Raw genomic sequence first — 27,551 nt, forward strand, 5'->3', positions numbered from 1 at the left:
ATAGCTTAACTGAGATTGTGTTCCTACACATTCCTCAAATACCATGCCCTGAATCAGCTCATATTTCATTTGTTTTTTACAGTCAAAAAAAATGAGTGCTCTGGCCTTCTAGCCTATGGAAATCACTTCCTGGTGCTACTCCTAATTTGTCTGGGCTAAGTTTTATCTGTAATTCAAAACTGGCCACATTCTTCCTTTTCACCATATGTCTACTCTAACGCCAGCTCCTCACAGACATCAAATCCATAACTGTAGGTGCTTGCAACACCTTACATCCTGTAGCAGAATTTTACTATCAAGATTTAACTGAGAAGTCTGCAAGGGATGGACTAATGTGCAGCGCCCAGGACTGGGTGAACTTAAACCTTGGTCTTGTAACTGTTTTCCATCCTAAACAGTTCACCCAAGAGTACCTTGTGTTCAGAGGTGCAGGCATGGAGCCCAGCACAGCAAAAAAACATGCTAGCAGAGCTTGTGCTTATGGAGCAAATGCCATTCACCTTTACCAGTGAGTAGCTTCATGACACAGTGCATTAGTTCCAGTTTTTGTTGGTTTGCTTTGAAATGAAATGCATTTGGTATCACCAGCAGACAGGGGCTGGGTTAGTCTTTTTGAGTCTGATTAGTCATCAGATGTTCTTGCTGTTCCTCTTGTTTCTCAGCTATTTTTAATGGTGGTTTAAACATCTTCATTTTGTAAAGCTTGGCTAGAGTGGAAAACTTCTGAGATTACCAGATTACTTGAAACTACTTTGATTTATTTGGCTAGTCTCCAAACTGTTTTCCACTTGTCTTACCTGCCATGTCCACGATGCTTTTGAAACAGTACTTGTTTGTTATGTCAATGGGCATTTACTTATTTTAAAACAGACGATCCCTCCACGAAACTGTACATGCTAAAACAGATGCACAAGACAGTTCTCCCAGCAATGGAATTGTTACTGCAAATACGAACCAGAGGCTCAGTAAATTACATCTTAACAATTAGCATTTAAAAAAAAAATACAAAAAATCCCCATTTTGGAATACAGCAACTTTGTTATTTCATTGTATGAAATACTACTTAAGACCCTGATAATTTTTCTCCACAAATGTGGTATGCAACTACCCAAATCACCAAACATGTCCATAAATTTACTATCCAGTCATTTAAAAAAGAAGGCTGAAAACCAGAATGCCAAATACTGCAAAAGATGACATCTGAACTAAGGATAGCTTTCTGGTCCTCCCCTTCCTCTGAAATGTATTAAACATGACACAAGCTCAGTATCATTATGCATGGCAGTGACAGCTACCTGTGTGTGTACACACAGAAACCTTAAACATTTGCTAGGGATGAAAGGGTTGATGCTTTTATATTTCTTATTTACTTGAACTTCCTGATTTCTTGTGCTCTGTGACTCTGAAACTACAGCCCAGGGGTACCATGGCAGTGCATTTCTAAGCTGGTTGTCCACCAGTGCTACGTATCCAATGCATCCAGAGAGGACTTGACCACTATATGCTCAATTCACATTGTTCCTGGGTACTTTGTGCCTAAGTGTTTAGGGGGGAAAGTTGCAACAGTTTTACAGGGTCTAGTTTCTTTTTTGTAACAGAAATTTGCAAAGTCATTTCATCAGACCTTTCTTTAAAAAAACAACAAAAAAAAAAACCAAACCCAAAACAAACTCAAAACAAAACAAAAACATGCACTTCACACGTTTACATTGGTTTACAATTTAAAAAAAAAGGGGAAAACGAAGCATACAGACATTCAAAAAGATAGACAGAGAGAGAAGGAGGGGCAGGGGGAGACGGGTGTAGCAATACTGATTCAAAACTGAAATGGAAGACAGTTTCTCCCTAGAACACTTTAGGGTTTTCAGAGTCCTTATTCCATAAAAGGAATATACTTGAAACACATCCCATTTAGGTGAGATGAGATTGCTAAAATACATACACAACTAAAAAATATGAGTCTTTTTTTCATCCGTTATCTCCAAAAGGTTTTTTGTCGTTTTGTTGGGGTTTTCTTGTTTTGCTTTTTGTTTTTGTTTGTTAGTTTGTTTGGTTTTTATGTCTATTGCATAACAGCAAGAAACTTGCTTTCTTCTGCAAGTGAGGTCAACAAAGAGCTCATGTCCCCAATGGCCATGTTGGTTGTGCTTACAGGCATAGCTGGGAATGTAAGAGACGCTCGGGGAGTGGTGAGGCGCGAGGAATTGCGGGAGAGATTCTGAATGATACTCGGGCTCAGGGCTCCTGAAATTAAGCTGACATGGTCCCCATCATCTATGATAGCATCGAAATCAATCTGCACACTCTCTAGGCTGTTGCTGTCAATGCTGTCAACTGTGCTCGACACTTGGTTAACCCCCGGGGAAAGAAGCTCGGATGAGTTTGCAGTTGCAGCGCCCTGCAGCAGGCAGTTAGCTTCTGAACCAAAGAAAGAACCTGTTTTCATAGCTTGGTGGCTAAAGCCTGTGGTTTGGTCATACAACTGACCAGAGTAATTCTGCACATTAGAGCAGAACTGCTGCGACTGACCTTGCATCTCCATCTTAATGGTGTTTACCCTGTATGCCTGGTTGCCATCACTGATGAGTCCTTGCTGTTGTGCCAGGTTGTTTCTCAACATATTTTGCCGCCTGTTGCTGCCGTAAGTAGAGCAGGGCTGGTAACTTTTGGCCACTAACAGATCTGAAGCCTGGCTGCCAGTGGTGTGAGACACCGGTGGACAACTCTGCGGCCCTTGATACAGGCTGCTTTGTGAGGTAGGACTAACCTGCCCTAGCATCATCTGACCAGACTGATTGGCTCCCTGGTAATGAATGCCATCTCCAACTGGTTGGTTTTGCAAATATTCCTGTTCCATCATATTCCTGTTTGGCATCCCATTTGCCATACTGGTGGCTTGATCGTTAGTTGACATGGGATGGCCAAAATTTTGTTGGTTCCCACTCACTGGCATGCTGCTGCTTCTCAGCTTCTGCCCTTGCACTGCCATGCCACAGGGATTGTCCATAGCCCCAGACATCATTGCCTGCCTGCCGACGCTTTCAGTGTAAGGCTTATTGGGCTGCATGCTGAAGGAATTAGTGCTGCCAGGAACGGTGTTTTGCTGTAAACTGTAGGAACCGCTGCTCTCTGTCAGGTTCTGATAGCCGTTCTGCTGGGCCACGTTGCTTCTCTCCAGGTTCTGCTGCTGAACCATCATATTGTTATACAGCCCGAAGGCCCGAGCCTGCTGCACCGCTGAGCGCTGCCCGCATTTCAGTTTCGGAGGAGATAAGTCAGAACTTCCTGAGCTTACTTCATTCCACTGAATGGGCAAGTCGCTCTTGTTTACCTCGGATCCTGCCTGCTGACTGCTCGGTGGAGGGGCTTGGTCAAAGTTGCCGGGGTTGTTGTTTCCTAACACTGAGCTGTGATGCATTTTGTTGCTGTCTAGGACGTTGTTCAACAAGTGGTCATACACACCCTGGTTCTGGGAATTCAGATACTGAACCACGTCATCTGGCAGAAGATCCTCATCATTCAGACTGACACCTGCTTCCATTGTAGCAGTCTCCAGGGCGACGTTCTCACTGATGCTGGGAGGACAGGGAGAGCCTAAGCCGCGGAAGACGCCGCCCTCAGAACGGGTGTAGTTCTGAAGAACAAGGTTGCGCTTTTCCATGGATGGAGACAAAGCAGGAGGGTTAAAGCTATTAAGACTGTTGAAACGCTGGACTCTAGGGACAGAGAGGTTGTCAGAGGCCATTCTTACTGGATCACTGGCTCTCCTCATCCCATTTCCTAGAGCATCATGAGACAGAAAATGCCTCCTGTTGTAACCGTTTGCCCCACCATCACTACATCTTCGAGGGGCATTCACTGGAGGCAGTGGAGATACTCCAGACTCCCTGCAGTCACCCAGGAGTGCCATCCTTGTTTTAAGGCTCATCCTCTCCATGTTAGGCAGTGGAGTTGGTGGGGGTCCACCAGTAGCTGCTGCATATTTAGCTTTCAGCCTGTATTGCTGGGCTGGGGTGAGGCTGAGAAGACCTGGCAGGTCATCACACTGACTTGCTTCGCTGGAGCGCCGGGAGGCATCCGTTGAGATGGGGTCGTAGGAGTCTGCAACACTCACGTTTTGTGGTCTTCCCTCGGCCTGGGAGGCATCGCTGGACCTCCGGCTGGAGAAGCAAGGTGAGATTCCAGAAGACCTGCGGCTGCTCAAGTAGGCTGAACTGATTGTGCTAGTATTGCTGTCCCTCCTGTTCAGCATGTTCAACACAGTGATGTCCGTACTTGAAAGTTCGTTCCTGTTTGGCAGAATAGTCATGGATCCTCCTACACTGCAGCTGCTGTTCGACTGGGTACCTGGAGGTAAAATACACAGTTAAATCAAATGAGAATCACCCAGAAAAACTGGCACAGAAAGCACCCAGTAAAGAAGGGAGTACAGAGGAAGAGACTGCATCATCACAGCAATGCTCTTTCTTGAAAGAAGTAAGGATAAAAACTGTGTCCTTAGGTTAAAGTTAATGCAGAGACTCAAGGGCATCCTTTCAGTGAGAATCCCAGCACACAATTTATAGGCCGTAGCCACAAACTGTCATCAGCTGGTGTCGTGCTCCAGACTGCAGTGCAGCTATGCTGGCTTATGTGCCAGATGGACACATTCGCAAGGAAGCTTTTTATAGGCAAAATATAATTGAACAGGCATTTGTGCAGAATGACAAAATATAAAAAACTGGAGGCTATTCAAGGTCATTTGTAACACTTCTTGAAATATTCTTGAAATAACTCCTAACAACTGCAAAACATCTTTGCTGGTTTCCTTGCTTTGTTTTGTTTTTAAGTAAACAGAATATATTTCTTAATTCTACACAGTTTCTTTTGACTGAATGGGTTTCAGAAAACCTGAGCTGTCACTGCTGGGTGGAGTGCAGAAACCTATGAGCATGCTATAAGGCCAGCAGGGACATGCATTTTGGCAATGAGCAGCTCCTTGTACAAAAACAACTACGGAGTTCAATCATGTCTTACTCCCATCCATGGCTATTTGCCCTTCTTATCAATAGCATATTATTACTTACAGGTATGGAAACAGTTCATTAGAAGGGCAGCCCAACACATTTATGCAAAGGGTGCCATGTTAAGGCCTCATCTGAAAGACTTCCGTACAATAAACTGCCAGGTATTTATTTCATCTGCCTTGCCTCCAAACAAGACAGGATGATGATGATCTTGGGACCCAGCCTTTAATTGCAGGGAATATTTAAAACTTGACACTGGGCACTGGTTCTGTAAAACACGGAACTATCAGAATTCTCACAGGATAGGTAGCAGGCCTTGTAATGAGGGATAAACAGCAAGTGGTCAATTTATGAACCATTCTCACAGATGCTGAGAGTCATAAACTGCACTACTCTTTACAAGGGTGCAAGACTGAGCAATCACTTAAGGACAAAAAAGGGTTACCATTCCACTTATGTGTATCTCACCATTTCCTATGAGAGGCGGCAAGGTTGGGGCTTTGGAAGGTGGAATGGGGTTCAGTCTTGGAAGCATTCCATTAACTTGTTTCAACCTTTCTAATTTCACTTGCTCCATCCATTTGGTCCCTGTCATATTCCTCCTGGCCTGTAAGCCAAGTGCTGTGGTGGCTGTGGAAATGGTAGAGTCCATGATTGGGGTTTCATCAATGACACTGAGGTCTCCTACACTACCACCACCAGTTAGAGTAAGCTCGATCCCATTGTTGGAATAGTTGCTGATGGGGGAGTGTTTGCTGCTGCATGTAGACTGACCACCAGGGCTTGGCTGAGATGTCTGTTGGAGTGAAGGAAGAAACAGAAGAATGTTAGGGATAAGCAAAAAATATTAAGAAGAGCACCTGCAGCAAATGCAGGTAAACCAAATGTAAAGAAAAGTTTAGCATTAAATGACGACAGTGATCATTAAGAGGCTCTCTAGATACTGATTCTAACTGCAGTGAATACCATTGCAAATCCACTTCAGTATCTTGCTGATAGTACATATTAGATCCACAGGAGATATTTATTTCAGTTATTTCCATAATTGTTTCTATCATTTCACATAATCTGTGAGCATTTATGTATGGATATTCTACTTTGGGTATGTTATGTTCCCAACTGAACTCAATAAACCAAGAATTCAGCCATGTTATGCAGTTTAATTTACACTGCTGGGTTGCAGCAAGCAAGCAAACAAACAAGACACCAGCAGCACTGGAATCTGGGTTTTTTTAATTAGACTTGTGGCTAAAGAATGTAAGTATTTTCCAAGCTTAAGGCTCATTGTTAGAAGCAGCGGTTGGCCTGAAATGTCGGCATGTAATAAAACAGGGACAAAGCACCAGTGAAAAAAAATACTGTATCATATTATCAGCATCCTGTGACCCTAGCAGCACTAGGGCCTGACTTTTAACTCCTCTTTTACCTAACTTATGCCACCTCTTCCCTGAGTTAAAAAGGCTACGATCCTGAATCAAATCCTTTGTTTCATCTGAATTTTAAATTTAAGAATTTAAGAACACAGAATGGGCTTTTCATCTACAGGGATATGAGCCCATTGCAATAATTAGTCCTTTCTGTTCTTAACAGACAGTGTTCCCTGCTGCTCTAGCAGAATTCTTGCTGTGGGGAAACACGGCCTTACTTTATTTTTTTATTCTCATAAAAGAATGGGAAATTTTCTCTGACAAACTGAAACAGACAGACTGACAGACAAAACAGACAGCAAGACAGACAGAAGTCTCTGGGCACAGAATCTGGGCATAGGTTGTAGCAGTGTGATCACAGATCAGTGGGGCATGCAGTATTATTTTGCTCCCAAGAACAGTTTCATTTAAGTATTTAACTTCTGGAGTTTCTGCTGTGTTTTTTGGTTTTTTGTTTGTTTTTTTGTTGTAGTTGTTGTTTGGGGTTTTTTTTGCCAGCCTGTGACTTTTATGCACATTTTACTGACAAATGGTAGCTAGAATTTCTGAGGTAATAGTGATGGCTCTCACTTTTAACATCAGTGAATGAAGACACAAATCACATGCCCCTGAGATGCCCATTAAAATGCAATAGCTGTTTGCTAATTTCTAACTTGAACATGTAATTAGGATTTATGAGGCCAAACTGAGCAAGTTCATTTCCAACTCCTGGCCATGACAGATTTGGTGTCAAGAAGAGAAATAACAGGTATTATGAAGAAGAGTGTTTATGCTTCTGGACAATAGCTCCATGCAATACAGAAGAAGAGTGAGAAGCCTGTTCTTGCAGCCATGTGTCAAGATCACAGTGAGGTAGTTTACAGAAGTAAGGGCTGTATTACAGGGGACATACATTTCTAGATGTGCAAATACAGAAAAATAATGGATGTCTCATCTAGAGGAGAAGGTACAAAGACATTTCTGAAGACATTTCAGCAATATAAGCCAGATTTTTCACATGTCAAGTGTTGCAAAATGCTCACAGCACATTACATTTGGGAATGAGTTTAATGGATTGCATGTTGCTAAATAAAGAAATGACTGGACAACAGGCAGAGACTAAAATAAAGACATAAATAATGTTGCAATAAGAAAAACAGCAGAAAAGTTAAAATGCCCTCACCTTATTACCCACTGTCCTTAGGAAGTTAGAACAAGACATTTAAGAGCATTAGACAGAAAAGATATTGGATTAGTTGAAAAAATAGAAAATGTATCAATTCATACAAGCAAAGAACACCAGGAAATACAAAATTGATTTTAGAAGAAATTTTTCAGTGAGAAGTATTTAATATTATGTAAGCAACCAGCATTAATACCCCTTTCCTGCAAATTTTATGCAAGCTAAAACCACCTTTGCTCAACACACCTTAATAATACTACAGATTTATCTAGCAAAGCAAGAGGAGAATGGGTTTTGTTCCTCTGTAATCTAAGGTAGTTAACACCAAAACCAGCAGAGGTTCTCCTTTACCTCCTACATCAGTGGAAGTTAACTCTGGGCATTCAGAAGTTTCTGAATTCAGGATTAATGCTCCACAGTTTGAGCATAAGCCTTTAGGCACAATATACCAGGAACTTGTATTTCTGTAAGAAATCACTGAACTGCAGCATGATTAACAATATAAGCAGAATTTGGAGGGCTCATATTTGTAGTCCTTAAGAGTCGAGTCTAGATGAATAGTAGACCCTCATGTGGAAAAGAACAGAGTGACTGCCTTTGCTAGCCTTAACCCTTGTGAAAAGGATGGATGGCACATGCAATGCAGGGCAACTAAAGAACTTCTTCATCTAAGCTTATATGTAAAAAATCAGAATAAGGTCCTTCAGTCTTCAAGGCTATACTGGTTTTATGCCACACATTGAGGCAAACCAGAGAAAAGATGTGCAGAGACTCTTAATTTAACTCAATGTAGTTAAATTGGAATTAGGCTAATTTGGTCAAGTTAAATTAAGTCTCAGATTAACAGAAGAGGTCACGTCACAAGCAAAATCAAATGTATCAAAAGATCTCCTCCTGCTGTTTAAGAATGCCAACTTATCTTGCTTCAGCTTGATCCATGACCTGACAACCTCAAGCCCCTAAAATCTGGTTGTTAACCCAGGTTCTCAAAAAATTATCACCATTTTAGCCTTTTGGACTTTTTTTTTTCTTTTTCTTTTTCTTTTTTTTTTTTTCATTCTGTTTTCAGGCCTGCAAGATTCACATTCTTTAACTTTCTTCTCTAAAGAGAAGAATGGAAAAAAAAAGCCTTTTTAAAAAAGAAAACTGTGATTTTTCTCATAATATGCTGATTCCAGAAGACGAAGCTTTAAGAGAAACAATTATTGTGAGGGTTGCCAACACTGCACTTACTGCATACTGTGCAGATGAGATGTAATCTTTTTATTTGCTATTTGTTAGGTTTTTAAAATATTTTACAATGTAAATGAAAAAGAAAACCTCACAAAACTGAAGCTTGTGAGCTAGAGTTTAGGGGCCTAAGCATTTCAGAAAAGGATTATTAACCGGTTGCAAGGAGAAAAGGGACAAAGGGAGCGGCAGGGTGCATTGCGTACCATTGGTTTTTCTGACTTGACTGCTTTCACTTGGAGGCATTCTTCACGCTTTGAGGTAGTGTTGCTGAGGTCCTTCTGCTCACCAATTGCACCCTGAGTCTGATGGCCTGGTGACCGGGTCTGAGAGTGGCTGCCTGGGTCTCTTGGTGGTGGAGGCCTCGGGTGGATATCTCCCCGCTGCTTCTTGGTGACGTGTGCCTCCGGGCCATGCACGGTCTTCACGTGTTTCCGGAGAGAACTGGGGTCCGTGTAGCGCTTCGTGCAGCCCGGTATCTTGCAAACATAAGGTTTCTGCCAAAAGAAGAAAAACATTTAAATTAGATTTAATTCCATGTGGGACTCCTGAAGAGCTCCTCGGAGCACAGCTGGTGCTACAGTTATACGCTCTCACAGTGAATTTGCTCTCTAATTTATGGTCTCTACAGTGACTGCAGCTAGACAAACCTATTAATTCTCCTCAGTATTGAAGGTACTCATTACAGCTGTGCAGTTTACGAAGGGCAGAGCTTCTCATGAAAGCTGGCACAGCTTTGACTTATCATAGCAGAGGAGTCAAGAGAGCTGTGGCAACTTACAAACACTGGCCTAATTTTCTATCCTGCCCATTGCCCTCAGCAGTTTTATATCTGAATGCTCAGTTTCTAGTGTGCCCCGTACCTACTCCTTGACATTCAGCAGCAAACGGCTCCCTTCAAAACACGTTGGGGCATTTGGTCAGGCAGGATTATCTGCTTGGTTTTTTCCTGGATCCTTCAGATCACTAGTGTAGTGTCAAAGAACAGGATGCAGTACCGTAAGAATTTTCACATTGCAGCAATATATGCACCAGTATTATTAGTGCTACCAGCATAAATTTTTGGTTTTAAACCTGCTGCCTTTGTCTGTGAATTTCATTCACTAAGCAATGTAGAAAAAGAGTAAATTTACTGGCATCATTAACACCAAATTGTTCTTGTATTATGAGAGGATTAGAAAGAAGACTTATGACCTTCCTAAACAAAGTATCATTCACCCACGTTTAATACTGAATTGTTTCCAAGAAACTACTATTTTAAAGATTTATAGTAGCCCTCGAGAAAGGAAAGAAATAAGACCCTCACACAGTGTGGAGCCTTTGACAAACCAAGCTTCTTCATGGCTATCTAAGGCCTGAGTTTGCTTTCACTGACCTCAACAGAAAAAACTTTCACATTGAACTGAAAAGGAGGAAGAGTGTCGACCATGAGCAATTTAAAGTTGATGCTGAGCTATCAAAGCCATGTTTTCTCAAGATGCTATGGAAGTACAAGTCAGTTAGCTCTCTTAGCTCTCTTTTACATTCGTAAGGTGGACCAAAACACCTCAGCTGCTTTTAAATCTGTCTGCAGATTACCTACTGCAGCAAAGTGCTGAATTATGTGCTTTCCACAGTGTTCATGGCACTCCATCAGTATACATTGCCTAAGAATATTACTCAGTTTCATTGTGAAATAACAGTAAAAGAAATTTTTCTTTTACCCTTGCAGCTGTATCTACCAGAAATGATGCAGAGCAGAAAATTTTTCTTGATTTCTTACTGTTAATACATGAAATCCTGATCTCAAAACACAGACAGTGCAGGTCACGTCTTTTAAGTCTGAGAGGATCTTACTCATCAACTAGGCAAGAAACAGATTAGTTCAGACAGTGCATAGCTGACTTGGTGAACTTCCTTCTGCCTTGGTGACAATTCACAAAATTGCTGCTGGGTTTCAGTGCAGTTGTTGGTTGGGCTGCTGAGAGCACACACAGCAGGGACAGGGCAAACTCTGAGACGGGCAACTCTCTCTGCTTCCCTTGTGACTCAGGAGATGCTGCAGGGACCAGGGGACTGGAAGAAGATGAATCCTTCCAGGAGATTCTGCCAGTCCTAGTGAATGCCTGCGACAGACCTGGCAGCTAGAGGAGGATGCAAGCCTAGTGGAAACAGATATAGCTGCTATGGTTTCTGCACCAGGCAGTCACCATGCTGCTATGTCCAGTCCTTCCAATTCTTCCAGGTTTAGGCTAGAGGTGAAGGAGTCCTGGGATGAGTCAAGGAGGAGAGACTGGGCTCCAAGATGTGAAATTGAGAGGACAAAGGATTATGACTCCACATGTAACCTGAAATGGGACAGTTGAGCAGGGGCAAGGCATGAAGATGCTGTGATTCCTCAAAGAGGAGGCAGCAGTAATGGGAGACACACTGTAATAAAGAGGTTGTACACTGAGAGTGTGGGAGATGGCTGTGACTGCCACAGCTGTTTTGCTGAAAAAAGATGAAACTCCCTCCACTGCACCCCTACTCCATGTGGTCTGCTCAGGATGGAATTCAAGAATGAAATAGCCTGGAGAAAAAGGAAAAGGACTTACTCAGAACTTACAGGGCAACTCGAATTTTCCATGCCCTGGAGAGTTACTGATAGCTGTCCACAGCATTACAAAGGAGGCTGCAGGAGGCTGTGGGAGCTGTCAGCCTCCCCCCCCCCCCTGAGGAGAATGCACCTGGGCCAGGCCCAACCCTACCCATGCCCACAGGAAAAACCATCACAGGGTTTCAGGGGACCAAAAACCTAGTTAATTGCATGTGTTTCCATTAGATCTCTCCTTTAAATCTGTCTTACACGTAATTAAATGGCCCACAGTCTCTCTAGGTCTGTATGACACAGGAATGACTATGCTGGCAAGAGCCATCTAGAACTTCTATTCCTTCCGGGTTGCTGAGAATTTTTTTGCCTGGTCTCTGTAATAAATTTGTATGACCACACTGTAAATCTGTTTGATGCCAAACAGTACTTTTTTTGAAGCTGTGCTTACTTACCTCATTGGAATGAGTCCTGTTTTGGTGCTTGGCCCTGTCAGATGCATTGGAGAAAGCTTTGTTGCAACCTTCGTGTTCACACACATATGGTTTCTCTCCAGTGTGAGATCTCAAGTGTGTTTTCAAGTTTTCTAGTCTGGAGTAGGCCTTAGTACAACCTTCAAACTGAAGACAAGAAGTTAGGCTGGATTAATTTTAATCTTTGGATTTGCAAGAAATAGTAAAAGCTGACTTATGAAAGTCTAAAAACCTTCCAGGCCATCCAAACCTTGCCTAGTATAATTCTGTTTTGGTTTGCTGAATTTTAATTTATTCAGACAAACCCCATTACAGCTTAAGTTAAAATGCTTCCAGCATTATGTAAGTCTTCTCTTAGAGGAGAGCAGTATTTGTGTATTTCGTTTAAAACAGCAATCCACTCATCACCACTAGGAGGCTGGTGGCCAGCAGTAACACCCAGCCCTGCAAGAGAAGATGCTTTTAAATAATTCAGCAAACTGAGCCCTCTTTAACACTCCCTTTTGGGGCTTTTTTGTACTTGAGTAGCGGGTCAAATTATCCAGTGAATCCCCTCTCCTGAAGCTCTTGTCATCTGGATGAGCTGGATAACAAACCAAACACGACAGTTTCTTCTCCAACAAATATCTGATGCACAAGAGATCAGAGAACACAACATGTGCACCAGCCTGTTCCCTGTGAAGCTCAGCTCCCCTGCCTGAGCTCAGCCCCCTTTACTCACAGTGCATTTGTGTGGCTTTTCCCCTGTATGTCTCCTCATGTGGACCACCAACATATACTGGGCTTTGAATGGTTTCTGCTCCCGGGAACAGTCCAGCCATCGGCACACAAACTCTTTCTTCTCACCATGTATGTGGTCATTGTTTATATGCTGTAGAAGAGAGACTACAGTTTAGCAGAAATGTACCATTGTCATCACCCTGACTGTAACATCCCATGGGAACAGCATCAGGACCCTACGGTACTAAAAGAGTAAGATTGTCTGTACACCAAAGCGATCACGGGGTTCAAATTACAGATCTCACTAGAAATGTACAAAGGTCTACAAAGTTATTTCTGCTGATATCAAGCAGCTTTGGATCAGGCCTCAGGGACACAGCCTATTAAATGGATCTTGGAAAATCTCACGCACGACACAACTTGCATGACTCACATTGAGTAATGCTTTCTCAGATCAGGGAAACCTTATTTAAGTCCCACTCAACACAAACATTGTTTACAAAATCAGTCCTTTGACACCCTCCAACATGAAAAGTCAACAGAACTGCTAAACCAGGCTTCCACAAAAACTTTTTCTTTCAGTAAATGTGTCAGCCAGGGAAACAAAACCCTACACACTGCAGTAACAAAAAACTGGGAACACCGAAGCATTCATCAAGCCAGCTTTTGCTACTGCTGAGCATGGCTCTGCCTGAAGGTCTCTGGGAGCAACACTTGCCCCGTGCCTGTGGAGAGTCATGCACATGTCTTGCTGTGGTCAGAATCATCTGCATGAGTGTATCCAGAGATGGGTCAGGGCCGCATGCCTTTTACTGCTCCAGGAAAGTAGCTTGCTCTGTTCCCTTCACCAAGATATAGTGCAGCAGAGGATTTAAATATGGATTTAATTCTTGCTGCTTATGTTTCTGAGCAGAAAAGGGCAGATGAATAGGGGCAGCCTCAAGATTGTTCAATTTTTCCAACATTTAACTGTTTGAATTATTAGTGCTGCTTCAGAAAAAAAGCAAACACAGGCTATAACTGGACTTCTAAATGTTTATGAAAGCTGTAATTTCAGCAGGAGCTACCTGATTCATCCTCCAGGACTCTCTTGGAGAAACCCTGCCTGAGCAGCTTCCCTCTTGCTGTACTTTCTCCCTCTGCTTGCTAGTTGTACCACTAGATGGCTGCATTTCTTAGCAAATGTGATTATTTCCATTAAGGTACTACACAAAATCATTCCAGAATTTGTCATCACAGGATGGGGATGAAATCTGTTATCTGCTCTGTAAGTAGCTCACAGTAAAATCCAGCAGTACAGTAACCCAGTAGTTCAGACTGGAACACAAAGAAGGTAATCCCCATCTTTTCTGAAGTCCTGAAAACAACCAGAAAACCAAATAAAATCACTTATGTTCACAATTATGCAGCATTGCCATGGCAAACAGATGTGCATTGCCTATAAAAGATGACTGCTCTTCTTCTCTTTCTGAAACTTTATTGCCATTTCTTAAAAGTTGTGATGGGGTGCAGAGTGCATGAATAGAGCAGATGTTCTGGACAACATACAACATACAATCTGCAGGAGTTTGTTTCAAGTGCAGATCTTTAGTCCATACGGACAACACATGCCTGTACCAAAAGCATACAGAGGCCCTGTGCTGTGAAATGGCATCAGAAGAGTACAGTGGGCTTAATGTGTGCTCTTCTGTCCTGAAAGAGAAAGAAGTAACAGGACAAAACTCAGTGCATTAAAGTAATTCTTGGCCAAATCTTTCTGTAAACATTAGAGACCATGCGTTACTGAGGTAAACCTACGTTGCCAAAAGGGAAATGAAATCTGACTGTGTGACATAGGCTTTCCATCTGATATGAAAAGTCCCAAGGCTGGTTAAATCAGTTCCCAACAGCATCTCCTTTTACCTCCCACTGTGTGGGGCTTGCCCAGGATGGCAACTCAATCATTCACCTCTCTGTTACTCCACTGGCTCACCTGTCCCATGGTCACCCTCAGCTCACCACACAACTGTCCCCCTCCATACTTGTCTGCCCTAGTCTCCTATCCCATCACTCCACTCTCCTGCAACCAAATCCCTCTTCATGCTATTTTCCTTCATTGCTGTGATCTTCCAAGTGACCTCTGAGAGCTCACCTGCAAAACCATCTCCTCATTCAACTCCTCAGAGGATCTTCACCTTCAGGTAGAGCTTAGAAAAAACAAGTCCATGACATCACCTGCTAATTTTGGTGACTTCCTTAGCTTTCAGGTGAGCTACCCAATTGCTTGTTGCAGAGAAGTGGTATTTTAGCAGACACAGAAATGTGCCCCAGTACTGGAAGGCTGGTCTGGAAGAAGACACTTGCTAGACATTAAATCAGCTCAAGAAAGAAGCCAACAGCAGAAACCATCAGTGATATTCAAAGAATTTGTAATCCTGACCATGTAGGGCCAGATTCAAACACTCTGAAGTTATGATTTGAAAAGCTGATCAGTCATCTGCTATGGACACATAAGCAGAACTATACAAATACAGGACAGGAATTAAATCTGTGCCAAGATTTTTTATCATTATCATTTGGCAGAAACAATGTGCAAGATCTAGAACATGTTTAAAGGAAGAGGGAGGTCTCACTGTGAAAAAAAGGGCAATTAGAAAAGTTCAGAAGTTTGTGAACTCTGGCATTCAGGTTCTTTGACTCAGATAATTACCTTCGGATTTTGCACGGTGTTTTTGGCTCCCTGGTCTCTATTATGAGAGGGCATGAATAGTTTTGAGCTTGTAAAACAAAGAACAGTCAGGAGTAAGAGTATTATGCAAAGCAGAAGCTTTGGTACAGTACAATAAGGATTTATAGGGTTTCAATTTATAATCTGTTTGTAACCTTATTACACCCATGAAATGTCACATTCCAGGGACTAGATCAGAAGGATTTTTTTTTTCCTGGTGAAATTGAATTTTGATGCAGTTTCAGGGTGTGAAAAGGCTTTTCTTTTAATTTTGTAGGCCCAAACCTGCAAGTTTTACTTAAGTGGGTAATCCTTATTACAGTAAATAGGCGCATGAAAGCCAATGATATTACTCCCTAGTGTCAGGTTTGCTAACATAGGGCTCTGAAGCACCAGTTCTGTATTATTAAGAATTTCTGACCTGAAAAAAAGCCCCCATTAAAGACTGGAATTCTGCTAGCTATCTCCCATTGCACACAGCTCCAAAAAGCTGCTAAGCAGGGGTCATTCGCAGAACACCAGTCACTTTCATGCCTCTTCAGTGCTCATTACCAAATCTCAGTCTGTCCTGGATCATCTTCTTTCCTTTAAAAAAATGTTGCTATTATCATTTGGCTCCAAAATATCCTAAAGTGAACAGAGGGAGCTGACCTAAATATTGATTTTGGTCTCAGAATGCCCAGGCTCTGAAGAAGGAAGCTCTGAGATGGATTTCCAGAGCAAAAGAACAGCCATCAAATTCATCAGAGTCAAAGCTGAAGTTGGCCTGTTACCTCTGCTGGGGAAGCTCAAAAAACAGTGGTGGAAGGGAGTATAAACTGCACTGTCCTGGAAGCATAAATGCTTACATGATAAGAAACACTATTCAAAAAGGGTACACCTTAAATCATACATGTTCTCATATAATCAATGCACACCATGCATACACACTGTAGCAGATGACGTGAGCTGAGAGGTAGGAACCGCAGTAATCTTAGTATTCCACTTCACTTCTCCACCTCTTTATTAGAAGAAAGGGGTATCTGAGCTATCTTAGCTGACTGCTTGGTACCCATTAGCTATTAAATACATGAACAAAGGCCAAATGTGCTCTCCCAGTAGTCAAACAGCAGGAGAAAAGCCTCTTCATACCGGTGGAATGAGTTAGGAAAACCAGAATTATCATCATCTGCTACTGAGATTGCATTTGAAAGCCAAGTGTTATTTGGTGGATAAAGAAGAAAACATCGTGAAAATCTCCTGAATCTGCTTTCTAACCTAGACATGCTACCCTAGCATATGCTGAGAAAACTCAGAAGAGACCGTGGTATACTCATGGTACATCCATATATACATATATATATATATACCATTGGTATAACATGGTACAGTTAGTGGCACAGTGAAAGGCATATATACCACCATTGCCAGAAAAAGGTTAGATTTCAATTAAACAATGACAATTTATAACTTGTATCCTCTTACAGTTATATCCCAGTATTTATAAAATTTAAAAGGAGGTACTATATAATTTCTCATTAAATCTCACTGCTGACATCAAGCAGAAGCAGAATTTAGGCCATCATCTTGCAAAAAGTCTCTCCTTGAACTGTAGAGCCACAGGAAGTCCCTCAAACCAGCAGAGCCACTGCATTTGCTATTCAGGAGACAAAGATCAAATGGCAAAGAGGCATGGGGTGGAACAGCTGCTAAACACAGCTCATCCCACAGCTATATGAGAAAGTTGTGGAGCCCACAGGCTGCAAAGATAGGAAATGTGCAGAGATTGTGTCCCACAGATAGCTAACACACTGGATAGCTCTGAGGCTGGTCTGGAGGAGAATTACTTGGCCCTGACCTGTAAGTCCTGTAGGAAACATTCTTATATATGTGTTTTGCCTAGGGGATGGGATTTGTCCTTAAGCCCACAAACACTTAGAAACAGGAAGAGGGTTCCTGGTCGTCAGGTCCATCCCTTGCTGTGGCAAGCCCTGCTACACATAATCCTGGTCGTGAACAGAGCAAGCTTCCTCTTTTAAGTACAATGGTGATCTGCTCCCTAGGCTCCCAGTGGAAGGGTCTTCTAGGAACTCACTCCTCTGCTCGTTAACAACTAATTTCTAGCTTCCATTTATTCACAGCCAATTTGCATTCATTTGTTCTTGTGCCAACACTATCCTTTAGCTTAAACAGCTCTGCTTCCCTGCACGGTGTTTAATTCTCTCCCTCCCCCACCCCAAGTAACTGGCAGACAACATTCTCCTCTCTGCTTTCATTTGCTGGATTGCATTAACTGGTTCCTTCTGGTCTTCTTTAGGATGACCAAGTCCTCATTCCTCCTCTTACCATGCTTTGGCTTCAGGTGTGGAAGTACCTGTGTCCTGCCTGACATTTTGTTCCCAGGTTCCTCATTGCCACTCCCAGGACTTAGTCCATCCCTCTTCAGTGGTCCTCTCAGCACTCCTCTTCACATGCCCTAGTATAACTTCAATCTTCTTGACCAGCATAGTGGTCATACACCAGACACAGCTCACCAGACTTGGCATAAGAGAACCCAAACTTCCTTGTCCTCACTCAGGGGTAAGTACAGATACCTCCTTCACTTTGGACTTACCAAAACATCTGAATACCTCTTAGCTTGTGCATGTACTCCTAACAACAGAATTTGGAAAGCAGTACCTATGGCCACAACAGAGGTGGAGACTTAAGGCTCAAGAAAGCTAAAGCCCATATGCACAGTAATACTTACATTTCTGATTCCAAATAAAAGTAGTCACATTGTTTCTGAGTGGTCTCTTGACCCACACAGCTTCCTAAGATATCCTCATGATTGTAGGAAGAGTATCAGCACTTAGTTAAGTGACAGAGCAGCACTTAAGCAAGTACCCATCCTTGCCTGCTCCCCAGGGATGCAATCCATGGCTCATCACTGCTCCTCGGTACCATTTTAGGTACCCTGCCAACTCAGAGATGACATCAGGCAGGCCTCCCTACCATCTCATTAACATCTCGATAAAGATTAACTCCATGATCAAACCATGGCAAGATGGACAGACAAAAGCTTTGTAAGGAAGCAGGGTATAAAGGAGGTTCTAGTGAGGCAGGAAATATCCTGTGACAATAGAAATCCCATTGTGAGGAGAAAAAAAAACCACCATCTCCATGGAACAAAATCCCCAGCAGACTTTTCGGACACATTCCAATGACTGCAATCGAGTCTCTCTCTAACCCCTGTGACTCTCTGCTAGAACAATACTTGCATTTTAATTTCCTCTTATCTGCTGGAAAATAGGTATGGATCCCATCTGTCCTTTCCCTATGAAAGATCATTCGCAGGCACATCCAGGCTAAACAACCACAAGAGACTAATGTCTCCTCCCTGCTGCACAAGTCAAGAGTATGCTTTTGACCTCATGTCCTTAGGGTGGCATAAATACTTAAGCCATTTTTATTTCCTGAGACCGACGAAGCACTTAATCTGCTTTAAACCTTTACAGTGGCATAAATGCTTAAGCTGCTTGCAGTTCCTAAAGCCAAGTTGATGCTATAGCTATACATGAAGAGCTCTGCATTTCTACACAGACACATGCCTGTGGAGAAGGTCAGATAACTATCTCTACTCCTCTATTCTTTCCTTTGGATTCATTTATTTTTATTCTATTAGAGTTCTTGTGTCTGTCTTGCATACTTTATGGAAGACTTAAGAAATGCTGTTGTGACAGATCTCTGCTAATGCTGATTAGCAACACGACAACTTATACAATCTGCTGATCTGGCCCAAAGCAAGTCAGTGCCACAACAATCTTAACACCTTTGTTGAAACTGAATACCAACAGTTATAAAATCAGCTGGATCTTAAAAGCACTGCACGGTAATTTCCTCTGTGTATAATGAATGCACTGAATAGTCTGCATGCTGCACTCCTCACCTCACAGTGTTTGATCTTGTCATTCAATCTCAATACTTAATTTTCAGTTTTCCATGATTAAAAAATTGAAATGTCCCCCCTCCCCCCCCCCCAAGTTACCCTAGATTTGGTTGTGATTGTAAACTTAAACAAGAACTACTTGCATATCAAATTACAGGAATCAGACATTTCGGGTTTACATACAAGAGAGAGGAATGTGACTTTTTAAACAGCATTAAAAAAGTATGTACTACAAATATTTATAAACCCAGAGGGACTAAAAAGGTTTCTCTCATTAAGAAAAATCAAAACACTAAATAAAGTTTCAGTCAAAAAGATGGTTATTTCAAAAAGAATCAAGTATGTGGAATATAGGAAATATAACTCATACTCTGTTGCAAACTTAATATATGAACTCTGTGTCCACAACTGTTAATACTTAATTATAAAGAAAAAAATTAGACCTCAGTCAGCACTCCAGCTGAATTCATGCTTGAAGCTCATTTATTACTGTGCTGTTCTGGATTCCCATCTCTGTCCCTTGAGAACTGGCAATAGCAGTCAATGAGGAAAGGGAGGGATCAAAATTAGAAGCCCAAGTCAACTGAAAAATAATGATTTATAACTTGAGACAGCCCACAGAAGAAGATGGACGGGGGTGACAGGCACAGGAGAAGGGCAGCAAAGAAACCAACAGCTGGAAGAGAGGATGCAAACAGTGAGAGAGAAGGAAAGTGGTGGGGTGCAGGGGGAATCACATCATGTTCTGACCCTGAAACACTGCATGGCTCTACCCTGTAACAACTCATCACCTTAGCAAGATGTTGCTGTACTTTCAGTATCACTGCCTCAATAGCTCCTAAACTGCTTACTCACCTGCCTTGGTACAAAGAGCTTGGGTCAGTCTGGCTGTTTTGACTCCAGCACCCAAGGGAGCATTCTCATGCGAAGGGCAGACTGAGCAGAACCTCAGAGATGTAACAGAGATGGGCTCAACAGCTGTCTTGGGCCAGCACAGCTGCCACGGGAAGAAGACTGGGTTTATAGTCTGCTCTTGCCTCAGTGGACATACAAGTTTGGAAGTGAGGAATGCACCAAGACTGAGTGTAGTCAAACTACTAATAATTCATCAGAATTTACATTTTGTCGAGTTTACTATAAGCTTGAGCAGGAGTAATCTTTTTGCCCCAAATGTTGTTTAATCAAGCCACTGCAAATCAAATTATTTTTTACGTCTGGGCTTGGAGAAGTCTTGTTCTAAACATGAAAATGTATTGCTAAGAAACAGGAATATGCTAATTCAAAGCCCAGCAGGACTGTTCTCTTCTCACCTCCCTGTTTCAGCTGAAAATATAGGTCTTCTTATTATTTTGCATCTCTGCACTAACATCAGCAACAGAAGATCTCAAACCCCAAGTTAAAAAAAAATCTCTTTCTGCTTCTCCTTTTGTTCTCTTTGCAGTTGTCTTCATTGCCTATCAATAGGTTAAACATATCCAACTTGTATGTTTAAATGCTAAAGACAGAGAAGTCCCCGAGGATATGTCAATCGTTGGCTCTTGTACAAAGAAAAATACTGTATTTTGCTCAGAAGCTCTTTCTGTGGCAATTTAAACACAGTGAGGCAGACACAATATCCTGGAGAGAGGAAAACCTGCCTTATTACATTCCTGACCCAAGAGAAAGGATCTACCCTTAGGACATAAAGAGAATCAGTGGGGGGAAGAAAAAGGAAAAGTTATCTAATCCTAAAAATAAAGACAGCAGTTCATAATACAGCATGACCTTCTTTTAATCTCTGCTATAGTAGTTATACAGCATGGATGGGATATAATGCCAACAGGGCAAACACAGCTTGCTTGCCAGCCTGGAAACTGACTCTCCCAGCCTGTACCTATGTTTCTGCATTTTGGACGTTTCTTTTGTAGTTTCAGGGATATTCTGTGGAGGGAATGGAACTTAAGGGATATTGCAGGGATTCTTTCCCAATAAGATCACATCTTGTTCTTGTTTTGTTTAATATACATATATTCAGGTATACAGTACAGTTAAGTCTGTTACCAGCAGAATGCAGCTCCATCAAGGGCAATGCTTTACAGCCCTTCCTTGATTTCCTGTGTAAGAGCACACAGCTATAACAGGCAGAAATTGCGTCTTTATTTTGTAAACCTGAAGAATTAATAAATGAGGTTCTGCCAGAAGGTTGACATAAATGTTGAGGACATAAATCGTTCCAATTGCACTGGGGTAGGAAAGTTTTATGGAGCTCAGGTTTGTTTCTTCTCTGATGTTCTCTTCCATAATTCTGCCTAAAATCAAATGCTGCATCTTTCTTAAAGGTTGCATTATTATTATTATTATTATTATTATTATTATTATTATTACTAGTAGTAGTAGTAGTAGTAGTAGTAGTAGTAGTAGTAGTAGTGGTAGCTGTGAGGTTAATAGATGAAGCTGGTATGTTACAGGAATTCCAGCTTGGAAATCACTTTTCAGTGCATGCTGCCATGATACCTGGGCTTTACCAGTTACTCCAGTACTGATGTTCTATATTGCATTTGTCTTAGTTCAAGCAACGCATCACAGCTTCTGTATTTTGTGATGTTACAAAAAAAACCCCAAAGCTCCACCTCTCTCTTCAACCACCTGACACTGTAGCCTGCCCAAGGATAGGGGTAATGACATGAGGGAAGGAATGGAAAGTGTAAAGCCCAGACTGGATGGTCAAATCAACTGTTCTCAAATGTGGATGTTTTGGTTATGTCTCTGCCCTGGAAGGGTATGCCATGCTCTCCTGAGAACTGATGAAGTGATGAACAAGGTAAAAGGATTACCACGAGGATGACCAAGTCCTTGGGGCACGGAGATGAAGAAGCTTTTAGGGAAGAAGTACCATCCCTCCCACTGTTCCAAAAGAGTATATTGGGCCTCCCGTTTCTCCCAGCCTCATTCTCCTACCTGTCTGCCATGAGCATTACTTTACTGCTCCAGCTGCCCTTCCAGTTGCCACTGCTGCAGTGCACTCCTGTGCACAACTCCTGCAGTTTGAATGATGTCTTCCCCACCACTGGGTAAACTCTTCAACTTCCATTCACTCCAGCATCTTTCCTGGGGCAAACTGTGCCTCTTTGGACACACAGTTTGAGAGCTGCACTGTGTAACTGCTAAGCTAATAGCAAGAAAGCCTTGGAAGGTATTTCTTTTTAGAAAAGACAAGCTGACAGGTAGAAGCTCATTACAGCTTGCACATTCATTAAGACTTCAGCAATGTACAGTAATCACTTTAAGAAAAATAATCTTAATATATCCATGTTTGGATCACTTTTACTTTTTCTTTTTTTACGCTCTTCACAAATGGGTCCCCAAATTCACCGACATTTTACGTGTCTCCGGTATAAAGGTCACATGAGAAAAATTTAGAGTAGCTGAAAAATTTAGGGTTTATGCCTTCAGCATAAACCACGAGACCCAAGAAAGAATAGCAAGGTGAAGAGCAGAGGGAGAAAAGCAGCCAGGTGAAGCATGCATCAGGTATGGAGAATCCTGAATACAATGGCTGGATACCAGGGCTGGAAGAAGAGACTGAACAAAGGCTTCCTGCTGAAGGGTTTAAGACCCAATGTCACATTGGCAGTGCAGTTTAAGATGCAATAGCTACTGGAAGTGCTCATCTCCCTACACCATCCTGCACCCTAGCCCTGACCCGATGATCTTGAGTAACCTGATCTAGTGGAAAGTGGTCCTGCCCATGCAAGGGGGGCTAGAACTAGATGACCTTCCATAGCCATTTTATGATTCTACAATCTTCAGTCTACCCTGCCTGCTTCCTTCCTTTTTTCTCCACCACACATGCACACAAGTTCTCCCCATTAGCTTTCTGAGAGCTGGCTACAGGCAGAAGTGTTACAGCTTGAGAGTTCCACATTCCCCGCAGATCTGTTACACATCCCCTAACCTAGTCGAAGCAGTAGTGCACAAACAAGGATAGTTTTTCCTTCACCTGGGTGGTGAAGAGGGAAAAAGACTGTCCCAAAAGAAAACATCTGCCCTCTGCTAGGTCTGTGATTACCAGTGAATGCTGCCTAGAAAATGCACTGATACCTTCTAGGAGTGACTGAATATGGAAAGAGAGAAAACCACCTGAGGCTCAACATCAAAATTTTCTGCTTCATAATCTTTGCACTTAGGGATAAAAATTGATTTTACATGCAACTGCTACAGAATTTCCAGGAAAACCAAGTTAAAACCCATTAAACCTCCTTCACAGGCAGAACCCCATGTCAGCAATGGCTGGCTGACTTCTTTACAAATCTGAACTCACATACAGCTGTGTACAATCTTTAACAAAAATGTAGATGAAAAACAGGCCTTATCTTAAAAAAAAAAAAAAAAACAAAACTCAAACAGCCCAGCAGTTAGCACTGCTACGGATGTTAGTGTAACACACTTGAAAGCATATACTCCATTTCTGGAGTTTTCTCACTAGCAAAAGAAAGACCACAGAGGACTTCTGCCAGCGCACTGGAGATCATCATAAAGAGGCATTACAATAAGGTATTTCATCTTATTTGCAAATAGTGCAAAGAACAAAAATGCTGTAAAAAGCACAGCAGCACTTACGAGGCAGAAGAACTAAATACTTTGGATGTTTTCCCACATTGCTGCATAAGACAAAAATCTATAGGCCTCCTTCCTGCCATCATAATTCATCTGATTTCAGTGGGAATCAGACCTGCTATATATATTAAGCCTGAAATTAACTATTCTCCCCTTATATTGTTTGGCTTTGATAAATTCCAGCCATTATTCCTAGCAGAGAGGTGCAGATCTTGGTTCTGTGAGCTGCTCTGATCGCATGGGCTTTAATGGCAGCCTGAAGCACATTAAATTTGATTGGGTCCAAAGACTCTGCAGGAATGGGCTTTAGCAGCTCTTATAGTTAGTTATTGAGCTGTGGGTTCAAATCCCGCTCAAAGTAATAATATTTTCCTTTAAAACAGAGCATGTTCGCAAGAAAATAAAATGGAAAGAGATTTCTAATCTTCACATTCCACAGGACAGACCTGATTGGTGGCGCCAAGAAATAAATACTCGACAGTAAAGATGCCTAGAGCAGACAAAAAAAAGGAAGTAAAAAAAGTACTCGGCAAAATACCCCAACAACTGTGGTATGCTAAGTTAATATATAAAGCCAGAGCTCTTCTTTTATAAAAGTTGTGTGGCTTTATTGACAAAAATCTGTTAGAATTTACACTGCCTTTCAGTGCACAGGTTTGGAAACACAAAGCAAGCAAATTAGTACCAACACTCTTTGAGGTAGAATGTAACCATACAGTTAAGCAACTTTGTATCATTTTGGTTTTTATATCATTTCACAATCCCATGAGCCAATTTATAAATTGATGAAAGTCTATAGGAAGATTGAGTGAGAACAAGCTAAAAAGGAACATTTAGACAAGATTTTGAAGTCCTCTAAACTCCCAGATTGGTAGTTAGGGCCATACATATATGCAGAAGGATTAACAAAATACTCGATCCCATACAAAAAAGTTAAATCATTGCTTTTTTGTAACTGAAAACCTTATGCTCCTAATGGGGTGAATTGGGTAAATGTCTGACAATTAAACAGGATCTGCTCTTCAGGGTGCATTAAGCATGGGGCCACTAACACTGAGCATGCAAACAGGACTTTGACAACATGCACTTTGTTTAGTTCAAGCATGGATTAGATTTTATAAAATCACGCACTTGCCTCTGCTTTTAGTATTTTGTTAATGATCATGGCACTGCTAATACTGATCCACTTAAAATGAAGCAAAAGCTATTCCTCAGCAGGATATTGTTGTGTAAAGCAATTAGCCTTTTAAAATTTTTTAAAGAGAGTCCTATGCTTACCACATGGACACATTCAAATTGCCTGTATGAAAAAGATAGCAATGCTCCATCTGCAGAGACTGCTGAATAGCAAGACTTCTTTTTCAATATATGCTCTTACTGTCTCCTTATGCATAATCTACTAAAGCTGACATTCATATTAAAAGACAATGCCTGATCCACTTTATGCAATAAAATGAATAATAATAATAAAAAAAAAACTAAGAGAAACACACATTTCAAAGAAACCACAACTAAAAATGGTGCCAGTGATAAACATTACCAAAATCTTTACTAGGCAATGTAGATTTCAACATTTGTTTCATGACAGGGCAGATTCTAGTAGAGTTAATCCAACATCAGTGGGTGACAAAAGGAGCAGTGTGTTAAAACCGTGGCATCCTAAGAGAAGTATTTGGGATGTTTCCTTCCTAACACCTCTAAGATACATTTCTAACAAGCGTCAGAACATGCAGCAGTTTATTGCCCCTCTGAGACCTCCCTGAGCTTTTTTCCACTGGCCATGGGTTTGCAATTTACCTTCCACACTAGGCTTGGTCATCCCTGTCACATTCTAGTACAAATGGGGTTAACAGCATCCTCAGTCACATGTTAGAAGTCAGTCACCCTTGATGCTCCAGGGACCTGCAGCAGAGACACCTTTTTCCATGTTCCTCTTGCCAAAGGATAATACTTTCAATTCTCTCATATATACCACAAGACAAACATCTACAGATGTTTGAGCTGCTGGAATGAAAACTGTGCAGGATCTCTTACTAAACTATGGGGGTATCACCTAACACACTTACAAAAGAGCCATGGGCTCTTATTTTTTCTGCCCTGCATTCAACAGACTAACTTTAATCATATTGATGTGAATTTACAGGTGCTTCTGGTAACTAAAAATCAATCTTAAATAGTCTGGTTTATCTTAAGAGTCACCTCTTCTCCTGTACACCACTGTGGCACCTTCTGAATGGGACAGACTTATGCTGGCAGTCAACCCCAGAAGTTCACAGGAGTAAACCAAAGGGCGGTCGTGGAGCTCTATAACTCCACCTTAGCCAAAAACTGTAAGAGCTGGAGCCTGGCTCCTCCAGATTGTGATATAAAATGAACTTCTTCATTCAGACTTTTTTTTACTAAGTGTTGGAATCCCCTTGGCAATTAATTTCCTGGCTGGTAATCCCTTGGCTCTTATCCACACAGAGAAAGTGGCTGCACTGGAGTGAGGTGTGCAAGGCACATGCTCCAGCTTTGCAAAATGAAGTGGCCTCTTGATTTAAATGACAGCCAAGCCTGAAAACTTCTTATTTACCCTGCATAATGAAGCAAAGCCCACTATTAAACACTCTTTAAACCGAGCCTATTACGGTAAACAGGCAGCTGCTGCTGCTAGGATTTTCTGAGTTATCTGCAGCAGAATTAGAAATATTAGGCATAAGTATACAAAAACTACCCTAACAGTGGTGAGACAGCGAAATATACATCACCCGGTAACATTACCATCACATTTTAAAGGATAAAGCCTTTATTTTACTACCAAAAATTACACCACCAGAAAAAAAAAAAAAAATTAAAAATCATTTCATATCCATAGTATATTAAGCTTCTATACTCTCAGGTCTTGTACAGAGGCAGTACTTGAGCTCTTGTACTCACGTAGTAATTCTGCCTAGTGCTGTTAACTGACAAAACAATCTACAATGCACAGCCCGGAGTTACTGAGATGCCTCTCCCTAGCAGCCAGGCCAGCTGGGCTTGATCCTTGATCAGTTTTGACATACGTGTATTGTTTAAGGCCTTCCGACACAAAGGGACAGAAAAGCTGTGTGGGCATAATTCCTGTAAGTGGCAAAACTCTGAAAAACATTTTTGATTAAGTTTTTCCTTTAGTTTTAGACAAAGACTCTCATAAGAGGAAGAATGTAGGTACTGTGCTCACATGCACTGTGAAGAGTGTGACACTTTTGTTTTTAATTAACTCTGTCTGAAGTCCTAACCCAGTCTTAACTCAAGTGCTCCAATCCTAGATTCCTTGAATTAGGAAACATCAAGGCTAAAGAAGCAAAGGAAAGTCACTTGTCCTTCACACTCCAGAATTATAAGAAAATCCCACAAACCCACACTGGATCTCCCTGGCTAAATCCCCTTTCCACACCATCCTGACATGGAGGGCCTACTCATGGATGTACCTTAAACAAGGATCATAAATAAAACCCACAACAAGAGAGTAACAGAGGGAAAAAAGGACAGTGAGCATCTCAGGTACACATATTTGTGGCTCAAGCTCTTGCCCTCACTAAAAACACTCTGAAAAAGATCCCTGAATTCAGGGGGGTGTTGCCCTTATCCAGCAGAAATCACTGCTGGGGTAAGGGAGCTAACTAATCACTGCTAACTGGAAGCAAAGGATGGACTTAGATGTGTTTTGCTTCTCTGAAAATTTACTGAGTGCCTACCTGCTGCTGTGCTGCTGCTGTTCTTTCTTTTAGTG

General features: G+C 41.8%; 1 protein-coding gene across 3 annotated transcripts in view; it reads right to left on the reverse strand.

The window, feature by feature from the left end:
- Positions 1 to 1,613: 1,613 nt before the first annotated feature.
- Positions 1,614 to 27,551, reverse strand: part of GLI3 (GLI family zinc finger 3) — a 207,629-nt gene continuing 181,691 nt past the window's right edge. For all 3 annotated transcript variants that reach the window (XM_071736180.1, XM_071736178.1, XM_071736179.1), the window contains exons 11-15: positions 12,589 to 12,738; positions 11,850 to 12,014; positions 9,032 to 9,322; positions 5,475 to 5,802; positions 1,614 to 4,347 (exon numbers count right to left, since the gene is read on the reverse strand). In XM_071736180.1, coding sequence (XP_071592281.1) covers positions 2,063 to 4,347; positions 5,475 to 5,802; positions 9,032 to 9,322; positions 11,850 to 12,014; positions 12,589 to 12,738 — 3,219 coding nt within the window. In that variant the 3' untranslated portion in view covers positions 1,614 to 2,062. The remainder of the gene's footprint in view (positions 4,348 to 5,474; positions 5,803 to 9,031; positions 9,323 to 11,849; positions 12,015 to 12,588; positions 12,739 to 27,551) is intronic.

The sequence above is a fragment of the Heliangelus exortis genome, chromosome 2 (assembly GCF_036169615.1).
Source record: "Heliangelus exortis chromosome 2, bHelExo1.hap1, whole genome shotgun sequence".
Classification (NCBI taxonomy): Eukaryota; Metazoa; Chordata; class Aves; order Apodiformes; family Trochilidae; genus Heliangelus; species Heliangelus exortis.